At 33.0% G+C, this 14301-nt stretch overlaps 1 protein-coding gene across 1 annotated transcript; it reads left to right on the top strand.

Moving 5' to 3' along the window:
- The first annotated feature begins 2162 nt into the window (after window positions 1–2162).
- Window positions 2163–3440, top strand: LOC131154485 (vacuolar protein sorting-associated protein 28 homolog 2). The gene is made up of 2 exons (XM_058107291.1): window positions 2163–2326; window positions 2516–3440. Exon 2 carries the CDS (start codon window positions 2599–2601, stop codon window positions 3226–3228), a length of 630 nt encoding a protein of 209 aa, XP_057963274.1. The 5' UTR covers window positions 2163–2326; window positions 2516–2598; the 3' UTR covers window positions 3229–3440.
- Window positions 3441–14301: the final 10861 nt, after the last annotated feature.

Here is a 14301-nt window from a genome sequence, read left to right as displayed (position 1 = left end):
TTCTAAAAAGGTAAAATAAAGGAAAATATTTCTTTTAAAATATTTAGTTTCAGGTATCATTATGAATAGTAAAGGTAGACTTTTAAATTTCTTTAATTTAAGATTTAGAAGACCAAGTACCCTCAAATACCCATTCTAAGAATCATTATAGCATTTACCCTATGCGAGTGTGTGTTTTTCACTTAGAAATTAATTTTTGGAGGAAAAGATAAGAAAATAATTAAAAGACACACTTGAATGATTAGACAGTTTAAAACTTCTGCCTTTTAACCCATTTGAAAAGCATAAAAATTCCACTGCTTTGATGTCTTAACAAATTCCTTAATCAATCAAACAAAAACAAAGAAAATAATTAAGTTTTTTAGTTGTGATTGAATCTACAAAGGTAGATTATCTATGTATCATTCATTGGAGGAATTAAACCACTTATAATTCCAAAATATTTTTTTAAAAAATAAAAAATTTAGAAAACATTTTGATGATTGCTTTTGAGAAAACAATTTAAATTATTTAAAAATCTTTGAAAACACATGAAACCTTATCAAATAATTATTTATTTTTAACTAGAAAATCTATTTTTCAATAAAAACTTTGTAAAATAAAGATTGAAATCAAATTAAAATATTTAAAAATTTTTTCCACCTCCAAGTCGCTTCATGAGTGATTACTTTGAAAAAAAAATTAGTTTTTCTTTATTTAAACTTAAAAAAGTTGTGAATTTTTTATGGAACAAGTACAAATGCGCCTAGAAATCAATGTTGAAAATTTTCGAGAACATTCAAAAGCTGCGTCATAGATGTATGACTAAAAGGAAGTTTGAAAAGGTAAAACTTAAAGATTTCGACAAAAACTTGAGTGAATTTGCTTTTGACACGAGAAATCTAGTTTTTTTTTTTTAATGGAAAAACTATGAAAATTTTCATCCAAATAGTAAAGAAATTCGACGATCTACACTCTAATGAGTGTAAAAACTCAAAAACATTAAGAATTTTAGAGGAAAATATGAAAAAGTGAAAAAAAAAAAATGTACTATTAGGATTCGATGGTTAACCCCTTGTAGAGGGAAATTTGACTATCTGCTTATGGTATAATAACTATTTTTTCAAAAGATAAAGGGACCAACGACTGCTTGCATTCAAACATTCATGGAAATGGACAAAAATTGAGAAAAAAAAAAAAATTTGGACAAATCTAGATTAAGTGGAGGTCCTCTTCTCTTTCAAATCATTCCCCAAGTACCCTAAATGTCAAAATAAAGATGTGAGTGTTAAAAAATAAATACTCATTAAAATGATAAAAAAAAAATTAATTAGAAATTATTTTCATTTACAAATCTAGTAATAATATACTAATGATTTGACTAAAATACATTATTTGTAATAAAAATCATTAAAATATGATTTTAATGGAGGATAATTGCCAAAGTTGTGCTCAATGAAAGGTTGTACTTTCACATGAGACTTTCATTTGTGGCATGTTGTTAGAGAGATTAAGGAGGTATTTAACAAAATTAAGTATTAAGTATTGGATATTGAGTTAGCTTTTGAATTTTATGAACTAATTTATAGATTGATTGAAACCAAAGCACCAAAAGTATAACTTATTTGGTAAATATTTTAATATATAGTTTTTAAAAAATAAAAATTATAAATATATACAAGAGCACAAATAAAATTACCCAAATTGATTAGAAAATTTTCTTGCATTCTTCATACTATAGAACAAAAGAAAGTAAAAACCATTGAATATTCTAAAAAAAAAAATTAGATTTGATTGCTCGTTGAATATTCTATAAAAAATATTTTTGTTTAACATGTAATACTTTAAACACTTAATTAAACTCCAAGCAAACAAAAATTATTTTACAAAGGCATTTATCAAAACTTAAAAAGCAATAAAAATGCTTTTTTAAGTGTTGCCAAACAAGCACTAAATAAAAAATATATTGCATAATAGAATCGTGTGATTAGTATCTTACAGAAATTGGGCTAAGCCCGTCATTTTGGGCATGGGTTGGGCCGCTGAAAGCCCATCCAAGCTCATAAAAGCTCGTCCAAAAGATCACAGCCGAAAGTAAGGGCATCCAACGGTTGGAGTGGGTCAACGGCACCCACGCTGGCGTCGATCCATCACCCATCACATACCGCCGATCCACTGAAACAGGGAGGATTTTTTGGTAATTTCGCAGCCCTGCAGGTGCCGTAAGCAGTAGTAGCATAAGCTAGACCAAACACGCAACCTCCGTCCGCAGCATACATCACCGCCTCCGCCACAGCCTCTTCTTGCTTTTCTGCAACTCCTTCACATCATTCAAAGCCGCGTTTATGTGAGTCTCCCTTCCTCTCTCATCTTTTCCCGAAATCTTTTGATTCGACAATTCCATTATTTGCAGGATGATGATCCGCGTCCTCTGATTCGGAATCCAAGGTTTTGTTCTAGGGATTTCGATCGGGGAATTGGGATCTGTTTGTGGAGTTCAAGTGTGATTTGTTTTTTTGATTTTTTTGTTCTTCAGTGAAGAAGGGTGGTTCTCTATGCGCGTGTCCCGTTCTCTTCTCCAATCCGAATAAAAGGAAGCCCCATTTGATCTCCGCGCAAATGGAGGCCAAGCTCTGGAACGACAAGCGCGAGAGAGAAATGTACGAGAATTTCGCGGAGCTTTACGCCATAATCAAATCCACGGAGAAGCTGGAGAAGGCCTATGTTCGCGACATCATTAATTCGACCGAGTACGAAACCGAGTGCCAGAAGCTTATCGCCCATTTCAAAACCCTAGCTTCGACGCTCAAGGACACGGTCCCCAACATCGAACGCTTCGCGGACACCTACAAAATGGATTGCCCGGCGGCTCTCAATCGCCTTGTGACTTCCGGAGTGCCCGCCACGGTCGAGCACCGGGCGGCGGCGGCTGCGTTGGGGACCACCTCCGCGTCCATTGTGGCGGAATGCGTTCAGAATTTCATCACGGCGATGGATTCGCTAAAGCTGAATATGGTTGCAGTTGATCAGGTTCATCCTCTGCTTTCTGACCTCTCTGCTTCGCTTAGCAAGTTGAGTATTTTGCCGCCGGATTTCGAAGGGAAGACGAAGATGAAGGAGTGGATCGCGAGGCTGTCAAAGATGGGGGCTGCAGATGAGCTGACGGAGCAGCAGGCTCGGCAGCTGCACTTTGATCTTGAGTCCTCTTACAACTCTTTCATGGCCGCCTTGCCCAATGCCGGGACCTGATGATGTTGGTAAGACTGTAAATAAGCAGAACTCTATGTTTTGTGAAAGCGATTCAGAGATATAGGTTGTGGGCTTATGAACATTGGAACCTTTGCAAAGAATCATTATTCATCACCCATTTTGTAATATTTTATAATCATAATGACTGCATTGTTCATCTCTGTACTGATAGTTTGTGTTGATTATTGTGAAGGGAAATATGTTTCATATTATATCATGAATACAGGGATGCCGCTTCATTTTGGTTTTTGGGTGTTAATTTTTGTTCCATTATTGGTTTATAGATTTGCTCATTTTTTTTTTCTTCCACTATCGTTTGGGCAGTGGTTTACAGTCTTTTGACATCAATATAATCTTGCATGTTATGTTTTCACACTTTTGAATATGTGGGTTGATTCTGTTAAAACTACATGGTAGCATCCCCCTCACTAAACTAACCCTCAGGTTTTCTCCCGCAATCTGGACATCTGGTGTTACCCTGTTTACATTTGATCCTTAAATTTATACTATATGGCTGTTAGATTTTTATATACTTCACTGCTTACTTGTTAAGCTAACCTGCTGAAAGTTAATCATTCCTTAAATAATTTTCTTACTCATGTTTTTGCTTGCTTGTAATCGTGTTTTGAAGATTGTGGCAAAAATTGGCCCAGGAAACTTCTGTAGAATCATTGAGCAGGTCTTATGTTTCATTTTTTATATCCCAAGAAACTGATTGATGTCAATCTCTTTATATTACCCTGAAATTGCAATGATTTGGTAGCTTTTTGGGACTACAGATGCCAATCTAGGATTTAATCATTCAATTTTATGTATCCACTGCTAACTTGATAAGCTAGCCTGCTGAAAGTTAATCATGCCTTGATTTAATTTCTCTTTCCATCTTTCCTTGTATGTAATCTAGTTTTGAAGGTTGTGGGCAAAAATATGCCTTGGCCTTGGCAACTTGTGTTAGAATCACGGAACAGGTTTTCTGCTTCACGTTCTTATCCAAAGGAACTGTTTGAAGTTTCTGTCATATGTCAATCCCTACTTGTATAAGCCTGAAATTGTAATGATTTGGTAGCATTAATAGCAATAAAATGCTCGGATGTTTATTCTACTCATAGCTTTGGTTTTATAATTCCTTGTTGAAACAGTAATAACAATAGAGTGCAGGGAAATTTTGAACTAATCAGGCTTGCAGGATTTTTGGATATGTAAGGTTTTGAGAATGCAGAGATTATTATTGGTTTCAAATTCGACTTATTTTCTTCTCTTCATGTATATGAGTGACTTTCGGTCTCTCTCAAATCATATTTATATTCTGTTCTTGGTTTTTGTTGTTGTAAAGTAACAAATCATGTATGCATAATAAGTTTATTGTTTCTGTTGTTGGATTTTAGCTGATCTCAAAACATTTGAAAATTAGATTTTATGATTTTTTAATTATTTTGGCAACTTATTGTTGCCACCGAAGTACTTCTTATTATCCAAAATTAATTTTTTTGTGGATTAAATTATTTTTTTATACATAATTTTTTAGTTGAAAATAAAATAGAATAACCGTGTGAAGTTAAAATAAAAATATTCATAAAATTCTTTAAAAAAATCGAAAGAATGATACAACCATTTAAAAAATATTTCTACTATTTTATTGTGTATAATATGATTGTTCCTATTGTACTAGAAAATGAGCTTTGAAATTAATAGTTATATTAAATAATCATAATAATTTTTATTTTACAATCATATATTTTTTTTATTTATACAGAGAGGAGCATAAGATTTTTTTTATTTTTGCTTAAAAATATTAATGAAAATATTTTTGGTTTGGGTTTTTAGATTTTTTTTTTTCCTTTCAGTTTTTAGTGTCTTTCGAGTGATTTACCTTCTATTAGGCCAATTTGGTGGCTATCCATATATTTCACTGTAAAAACAAGGGAAAAGAAAAAAAGAAGGGGGGGGGGGGGGGGAGAGAGCTTTGGGAAAGAGGAAACAATCTCAATAGTGAAACTCATAGTAATAATATAAATCTCAAGTTAAATTTTGAATTTGAGATGGAAGAAGTTGTCATTAAAATAAATAAATTTAGTGCCCAAGAGAAAAAAACAAGCTTATATGAGAATGAGATTCCAAATTACTTATTTAATATTACATGTCGTGTAGTGTTGCTTTGTTATGGTGGTGGATTGAAGCTGAAACTTGATAAATGATCATGTCTAAGTCCTTCCACAAGCTAAGCTAGCGTGTGCTAATTTTTAGGTGAATTCCATTCAAATTGTTTGATAAGATGTTATAGATTTTAGTTGAAAAGGTCACAATTTTTGCAAATTATATATCATGTGCAAGCAATTGTAAGCAACATGCCAAGTTTACATACACAATAGTTTTAGATGAATTCCATGCAAATTGTTTGCATGACGCTCTATAGATTTTAGTTAGAAAGGTCAAAATTTATGCATGCATATATCTTCTGCAAACAATTGTGAGCAAAATAAGGGCCTTGTTAAATGTTTTCAAGTATTCAATGATTTTTTTTTTTTTGGCCGGGGGGGGGGGGGGGGGGGGGGGGGGGGGGGGGGGGGGGGGGGGGGGGGGGGGGGGGGGGGGGGGGGATTAGTTGGAAACAAGAAGAGAGGAAGAGAGAAGCGAGACTATGTCAACGAGAGTAGAATAGAAAAGTAGGATAGATAATAGAGTGATTGTACCTCTTTTGGGAATTAGTTCTTTAAAATATTAAAATTTTAAATATATTTACAAAAAATATATTTAGAATGACAAGTTGACAAATAATTTTATTTACTGCTATTAATTAATATTCAATGCCTTAACAGAAAAATACTCCTATTTAACCCCTCTAATGCCACCCCCCCCCCCCCCCCCCCCCCCCCCCCCCCCCCCCCCCCCCCCTCCCTGCACGATGGGACATATATGTTTCCTATGCCAAACTTGCCGAGTGAAAAACATTTGCTCCCAAAAGGTTTAGCGAATTGGTTAGTTGCTCTTCAAACGTAGCATGGGGTGTAAAAGTCTTCATTGACATTACAACATACAAAAATACAATATACTTCATTATGTTTTGTTCTTCCATGGAATACAAATTACTAACAGAAAGATTGCATTTGTGCTCACTACAATGCAAGGTCAAGGAATGATGACAAAAAACACAAAATCCTTGCATTAGAGTTTTCAACCCCATCAGCTAACATAACAATTTCAACGGCAAAATTTTTTGACATTCTACCTATAAGCAACAAACTTAGGCGGATACTTCACATAGGCCTTCTCTCCAAGTTGATTCCAACCACCTCTTTACCGAAAAACAATTACCAAGTGCCATGATTTGGCAAAGCTTATTTACCGAGTTGTGTTCAAATTTTAATTGCGCATGCACGAGTCCCAAGTGATTAAAGATAAATATTGTTCATATATATATATATATGATTATTTGATTCCATTTAATTTTCCCCATTGATAGATGACTAGATGAATAAATCAATATGGATCATGCTATTGGATTCTGTACCAAAGGACATGATGATAATGGGAGTCATCTTACACGATCCATAATGGTCTCTAGGAATCATCCAGATAGTTTTACTTATGTTTTCGCTATGTCATTATGACATTTAATATGACTGATTGTGGCAAAAATATGTCCTAGCAACTCCAGTAGAATCATTGAGCAGGTTTTTTGTTTCACTATGTAATCCCTCTTTTTATTACCTTGAAATTGCAAGATTTGGTAGCTTTTTGGGAGTGCAGATGCAAATGTAGGATTCAACCATTCAATTTTATATATTCCTTTGCTAACTTGATAAGCTAACCTGCTGAAAGTTAATCATGCCTTGATTTGTTCCCCCTTTCTGTCTTTGCTTGTAATCGTGTTTCGAATATTATGAGCAAAAATAGGCATTGGTCCTGGTAACTTGTGTTAGAATCCCTGAGCAGGTTTACTGTTTCATTTTCTAATCCTGAGGAAAACTGCTTGAAGTTTCTGGCATGCGTCAATCCCTTTCTATATTACCCTGAATTTTTAATGATTTGGTAGCTTCTTTGGGAGTACAGATAAACTAATGTAGGCTTTAACCATTATTAATTTACATTCTGAGTGGGGTGTTCACTTGCAAGCCTTTGAGGCATGCTGGTTTTATAATTCCTTGCCGAAATAGTAGTAACAATAAAATGCTGGGAAGATTTTGCACTTTATGAGGCATGCAGGTAAGGCTGTCGTCGTGTGACCTGGAGGTCATGGGTTTGAGGAGTGCAACAGCCTTTTGTAAAAATGCAAGGTAAGACTGCGTACTATAGTTCTATTGTAGTTCACCCCTTCCTTGGATCCCGCATACGCGGGAGCTTTGAGCATCGGGCTGTCCTTTTTTTTTTTTACGAGGCATGCAGGATTTTGGGGTATGTAATGCCTGGGTATTGAGAAAGCGGAGATTATTGTACCTGGCCATATTATGGACAAAGGCACATACCTTGGGCGCCTAATTTTTTTTTTCCCAAAAAACAAGAATCCAATGTAATATTTATTGGGCACCTAACGTTTCTTCTCGAAGCAAGACATTGTGCTGTACCCCTATTCTGTTGGATTTCTTGAACCTGGCCTTGGGCGTAATGGTTTACGTCCTAGCTGCATTTGGGAGTTCAGGTTTCAAATCCTCTCCAGTGAGGATTTTTCTTAAATTTTTCTTAAATTTGGAAATTCTCATGTTTTGACGTAGTGATTTTAAATTAAGTTACAAGAGACTCCACTATCATCTGGATGGTAGTACCTATGTTTTCTCTGTCATGACATTATTTGGTATGAAGACAGCAGTGTATTGTTGCTAAAAAAGGGTGAAAGAAAAAAAAACTTGTTTCTTTTCCCATATTTAGATGAAATTGTTGGTTTGAAATAATAGAGTTGATCAATGCCACTGAAGTATAGCTACCTTCCATTTATGAGATGAACATGGACGTGATTAAATATTTGCGCTTGCCGTGTTTGGGAACATGGATTTCGGACCTTGGATTTGGACAAATTTCAATATAATTTTACATTATATTTTATTCAAATCCAAATCCAAATCCAAATCCAATGAAAATCCAAAACCAGATCCTCTCTAATATATAGGGTTAAAGTTGAGATCCTTTGAAATCCTTGTCAGAAATTTCAACATTTGTCTCGAGAAACTCATCAAGATAATCATAGGATAAATTTGGTCCAAGGCATAAAAGAAAGTGAGCAAATAAATAAGGTTGGTTCCTTGCGCAATGCAGCTGGGAGCTTGATATTTGCTATGTTGTATGATACTCCCTTTATTGAAGAATTGTCATGTCATTTAGTGCTGGTTCGTCCCTAGCATGGATATCATATTGCAGGTGCTCTGAGATGAATGATACAGGTGAGTCGGTGAGTGAGTGAGTGAAGGAATCCATATCTTCGTCTGATTACAGTGCAAGCCTCACAGACCTTGGAAACCATGGGACGAAGTTATGGCTTGATGTTGCTGGCTTAGCATATAATCTAAATGCCATGATACAATGGTCTAGCAAACCATGCTGATATTTGTAGTTTAGTTGAGATGGAATGTAATTAAATGGAAACAACAAAAGATTGGAAGAAACAGAGGAGTGGAATTGATGTTGGAGTGTGATTATGAGAGGTTTGGATACTAATGATGATAAGAATGGGACGAAAGAAAAGACATTTTACAACAATGGCTTGCAGATTAAAATTTTGATTTTGATTTATTTTTCTTTCTAAAATTTTTTATCTTTAATTAAGAAAATATTCGATTTTAGTGCTCGATTCCGTCCCCAAGCCTCGCCAGATGTGCCTCATTTCGTTTGATTAATAACATGAAAATATAATTATATATATGCCAAAGAGAATTTCATGTTCTGTAGGAAGAAGGTTGGAATGGACTGATGACAAGGCAATTTAAAAAAATAAAAATAAAATTCCATTATTAAATTAAATTAAATTTCAAATTTCATACTGCAATAAAAAAAAGAAAATTTCTTTGTACAAAAATAAAGATAATATTCAAAATTGTAATAACTATAGTGGAATTAAGATTACGAGTCATATGATAAAATTATGAGAAAGGGTAATAGAGCAAAGAGTAAGACCTCAAACATAGGTATCAGAGAATCAATTTGGTTTTATGCTTGAGAGATCGGCAAAAGAAATTATTTATCTTTTAAGAAAATTAATGGAAAAGTTTAGAGAAAAAGAAGAGGTACTTGCATATGATTTTTTATTGAGCCAGAAAAAGCTTATGATGAGTACTTAGGGAAGTTGTTTGGTGGAATTTAGGAAAGAAGGGAGTAAGCAGTAGGTATACAGAGGTTACTAAGGATATGTATGATAGATAATTATTAGCGTTAGGATTGTAGGAGAGGAGTCTAGAGAATTTCTAATTAAAAATAGGAGTACATAAATGTTTCTACTTTGTGCTCCTATCCTTTTGTTTTAGTAAATCATAAACTCATTAAAAATATCTAAAACAATGTCCCTTGGTGTTGACAAATGATATTGTCTTCATTGATAAAAGCAGAGTGACGGGGTTAGAATTTAAGTTAGAACTTTGGCGAAACTACTTTAGGGTCTAAAAGTTTTAGGCTAAGTAGAATAAGAAAAATATTTACATAATTTTAGTAACGAAAGGAGAAGTGTGGGAGATAAAATTGAACTTAATAATCATGATATTGATAGCATTAGTAAATTTCGTAATCTTAGATCTATTATTAAAGAAAATGTGATACATAGAATTAAAGTAGAATGGGTAAAATGGAGGAGTGCGTATGGTGTATTGTAAGATTGTAGAATATCCTTAAAAGTAAAAGGAAACCTCTATAAGATGGCTATAAAGCTAGTCATGCTTTATTAATCAGAAGGTTGAGCAACTAAGAAACGACATGCGCAAAAAGTAAAAGTTATTGAAATGTGAATCTTAAGGTGGATGAGTAGTATAACATTAAAAGATAATTAATAGAATGAACATATATGCAATAAATTAGACATAACACCAGTTCAAGATAAGATAAGATAAGGGAAGGACAATTTAGATAATTTTTGGGCATTTGAAGCGCAAACCAAGTAATGCATTTGTGAGGAAGAGTGAGTATTATTTCTAATATTAAAAAGGGTAGAGGTACACTTAAAATAACCTTAAATGTGGTAGTGTGAAAAGACAGAATATCTCTTAAGTTAGCGGAGGAAAATGATCTCAATTGGGTAAGTTGGTTAAAAATGATTAATGTATTCAACCCATCTAATGGAACTTAAGGTTTGTTGCTGTTATTGTTGTTGTAATCATCACTAAAGAATTAAATAAAAGAGATAAGAGTCCAAAGGGATTTGAAACTCCATATACTATAATATCTATACTATATATTAAAGTTAAACCTCGGAGAGATGAGTGTCGCAACTAAAATTTTTTATCCCAAGTTCCTAATATGGTGGCCCCACCACAATCACTGCTTTGACTTTTCTCCTCTCTCTCTCTCTCACGCACAGGCGCGCGTGCGCGCACACACGCACAACATTCTCATTATTTACAAAATTTATATTATTTTTTATAAAAAAAAAATATATGCTCACAAGTTGCAATGAATAACATTTTAACAAAACACAATATTTAATAATTTTAATTATGGATTAATTCTAACTTTAAAAATAACCATACTTACTTTTGTGTAATTTTGTTTCACATCCACACTTATTTATTTGCATTTACATGAATTAACATTATAAATTAAATTTAAATTATTAAAATATATGAAAATATCTATACCATATTACATTTACATTTACATACATTAAAATTTTAAAAGTAATACATTATTAAAAAAAAATAAAAATATATATCATGCATGTATATATACTTATCAACCTTTAAGTAATAGTGTATATTCATATATTTTTTTAAATATAAAAATAAAATAAATAAAAATATGTTCTGCAGATGTCAAAGTTTGGCCTACAAATTGAAAGTATACTAACTATAAAAATTTGTGCTTTAACTTTACTAAGATTTCAATGGGGTTTGCAAAAAAATAATAATTAGAGCTAGATTGATATTGTTATTAAAATAGTATATATTAACAATATATAAATAAAAATGGATAATTTGAGAAGATAACTAATTGATATTAAAATTATGAGTATGATTTAATAAATATAAGTTTCAAAACAATCAAATTATTTGAGCTTTATTGTTGAAAAAATTATGTACCAAATATAGGTAGTCTTTAGTTATATGTACATTTGATCATAATACATATTAATTAGATATTATATTTGTTTTAAAATATTTCAATGAAATGTATATAATTTTCATTGAATATTAGTATAGTGCATATCTACATTTTATTTTTCTAAATTAATTTCATATTTAAGTTGCCTCGCCAAAGCGTGGACCCATTCACTAGTGAAACATAATATGTCAAATATAGTAAATTATCTCTGCACGTACAATAAGGTGATGTTTTGCTATCATCAAATTCATATAAAATCTTGGAACTAACAATTTTGAGCCTAATTTAAGGATTTCATGCTTATAAATTAAAAAAGATAGGAGCCAAAAAGGTTAAATAGTTGAGCTCCCTCAAGTTCTCTCCTTTTTTGAATAGCCATAATGTGGTAAAAAATAGAAGAGGACTCTAATATCCCTATTAACACTATCCAAGGTCATCAAAATTCAATATAATAATTGTGATGAAAATTGAAGATTTAAGAAAAGCAAATGATTGGTTTGGATTTACATGCTCAAGATACTAGTTTTCGTTGAGGATTTATTGAGGATTATGCCTTGGTTTATTGCTCAATTGGTTCACTTAGTGGAATTCTGCTATCAAGCATGTCAAGGGTAAGGCAGTCATGCATTCGAGGCGTGAAAATAGTCTATTGAAAAAATGTTAAGTAAGATTGCATATTATAGACCACACTGTGGTTCGACCCTTTCTTGAACTCCACATATATAGAAGTTTTATGAATCGAGTTGCTTTTTTTTTTTTTTTTCATCTTTGATCACGTTAGTATCCAATCATGAAGAAAGTATGTTCTTATCAATAGAAACATTGTTCCACTACTTTAGATTCCAAAAGCATATATGAGCTTGAAAAATGACTACTCATATACCTCCCTTTTCACCATGTATATCCATCCCAAAATGTCTTGGATTTTAGTTATAGGTTCTTATTCTAGATCCCGAAGGAAACCTACCTTCTACTTTGGTACTTAGTAGACCACTACAACATCATTATAATATTTGAAGGCATGTTCTTCACTAATGCCTTGATTTAAACTATAAAAGAAATGATCTTGCAATACAAAAATGACTCTCTCTCTCTCTCTCTCTCTCTCTCTCTCTCTCTCAACATAGTAGTCACCTTTTAGTTTCATGAAGATCTGCCTTTTAAAGAAAAGAGAATGAAAGTTTTTAGATTTTATTAGTGTGAGTTTCACTGTGGATGAAATATGTTTTATGATTAGAAAGACACCTAAACCCTTTCTCACTAGAGGACCATGACAAGAATTATTAATGGTATAGACCTAGTTAGTGAAATATTTTGAAATTCTTTCTTATTATAATATGTTCTATTCATATAGTGATGAGGTTCACTAGAAGGATAATGTAGAGGATATTTGCAAATGCATTGTGAACATCTATGACTACTTGAGATAAAAACGATTTGGGCAGTCCAATCTATAAGTAAGCTTTTCTTTTAATTAGAGGAATACTAAAAGTAGAATAAGGTAATGATGCAAAGTGTAGGTCTTGTTTTCTTAAGAATAAAGTAGTTATCTTCCTTTCGGCGTAATGAGAGGTCAAGTTGTGATAACATTAGGAGTTCGCATTTTACCAAGTCATGAATGAAATAAACCCTGTAATGATTCTTATGAATTGTTGGACTCTGAATAAATACCTTAACTTAGAAATTCATCAAGTTGCGGGCAATATGGGGTTGGAGATGATATTGTCATTGAGGAAAAAAACCTATCCCCTATAACATCAATTTTAGGTTCTCATGTAATGATTTGTTTCATTTCAAAGAGCATAATGTCATATTCTTGTACAAGAGAATGAAATATGGATAGTAACGCTGCATGTGAACTGATATCTAGGGAGAGCAATAAGACATCACAATGTAGATCAAAGTATGATACTACTGGTTCAAAGATTTTTAGCAAAACCTTTCGAAATAACGAGGAGGCTATCTATAATCCAGGAAATTGATTGATATCATTAATGAATAATCATAACTTTCCTTTTACTCGTCTTGCTCGTTTGCAAGACATTAAAAATTCAACTTCATAAGCCCATTCAGAACTAGTTGACTCTATTGACCTTTTAGCAAATGATCAAGTTCTTGCAGAACAAGCTAACAGTGGTTTGGATTCATTCCTGGAGGCTGGTCCTTGTTGAATTTATCTTCATTCTATAGAGAACTGAAGACTTAGGAACTGGCCCATAATGGATGGGACATTTGTGGAGGAATGTCTTGAGGGAGTTTGCACAGAAGGAATAGGCAATGATGGCTTCTTTCAGAGGATGCAGGGATTCGACAGGATAGAGTTAGATCAGTCAAATCTATTTCCACACCATAGACTTGATGTTTTACCATTAGCTGCTTAAAAGAGATGTAACTAGAGGGGGATTTTCTGTAAATTTGGACAAACTCTGGTTCAATTTTATGTTGCATTTTTTATCACTTCACCTAAAAGCTTTAAACAAATTATATGGAACCTCAGTGATCCAAAGTCGCACAAATCCTCATGTAAGAGTTATACTATATACTTTGTTTAGAGTTGTGGAAGAACACAGGCCAATAAAGGGGGCCTCTACTTAGCATACTTTAGTCATAAAAATTTACAAAATCATCTCTAAAGTCTTCTTCATGATTGTTAGCTCGACTATTTCTCTTCTCCTAAGTAATTTGATCTCCCATTGCTTTGCTTCACCGTTATACTTCATAACATCCTCGGTCATCTTTCATAGTTCATATATTGGTCGTCCACTTAACAAGAGCAACGGAAACACCCCGTAATCTCAAAAGTAACTTCTGCTTCCATCTCAATATCATATGGATGTTATA

This window comes from Malania oleifera, chromosome 4 (genome assembly GCF_029873635.1).
Source record: "Malania oleifera isolate guangnan ecotype guangnan chromosome 4, ASM2987363v1, whole genome shotgun sequence".
Lineage (NCBI taxonomy): Eukaryota > Viridiplantae > Streptophyta > Magnoliopsida > Santalales > Ximeniaceae > Malania > Malania oleifera.
The sequence above is the reverse complement of the archived record's forward strand: the minus strand, read 5'-3'. Positions and strand labels throughout refer to the sequence as shown.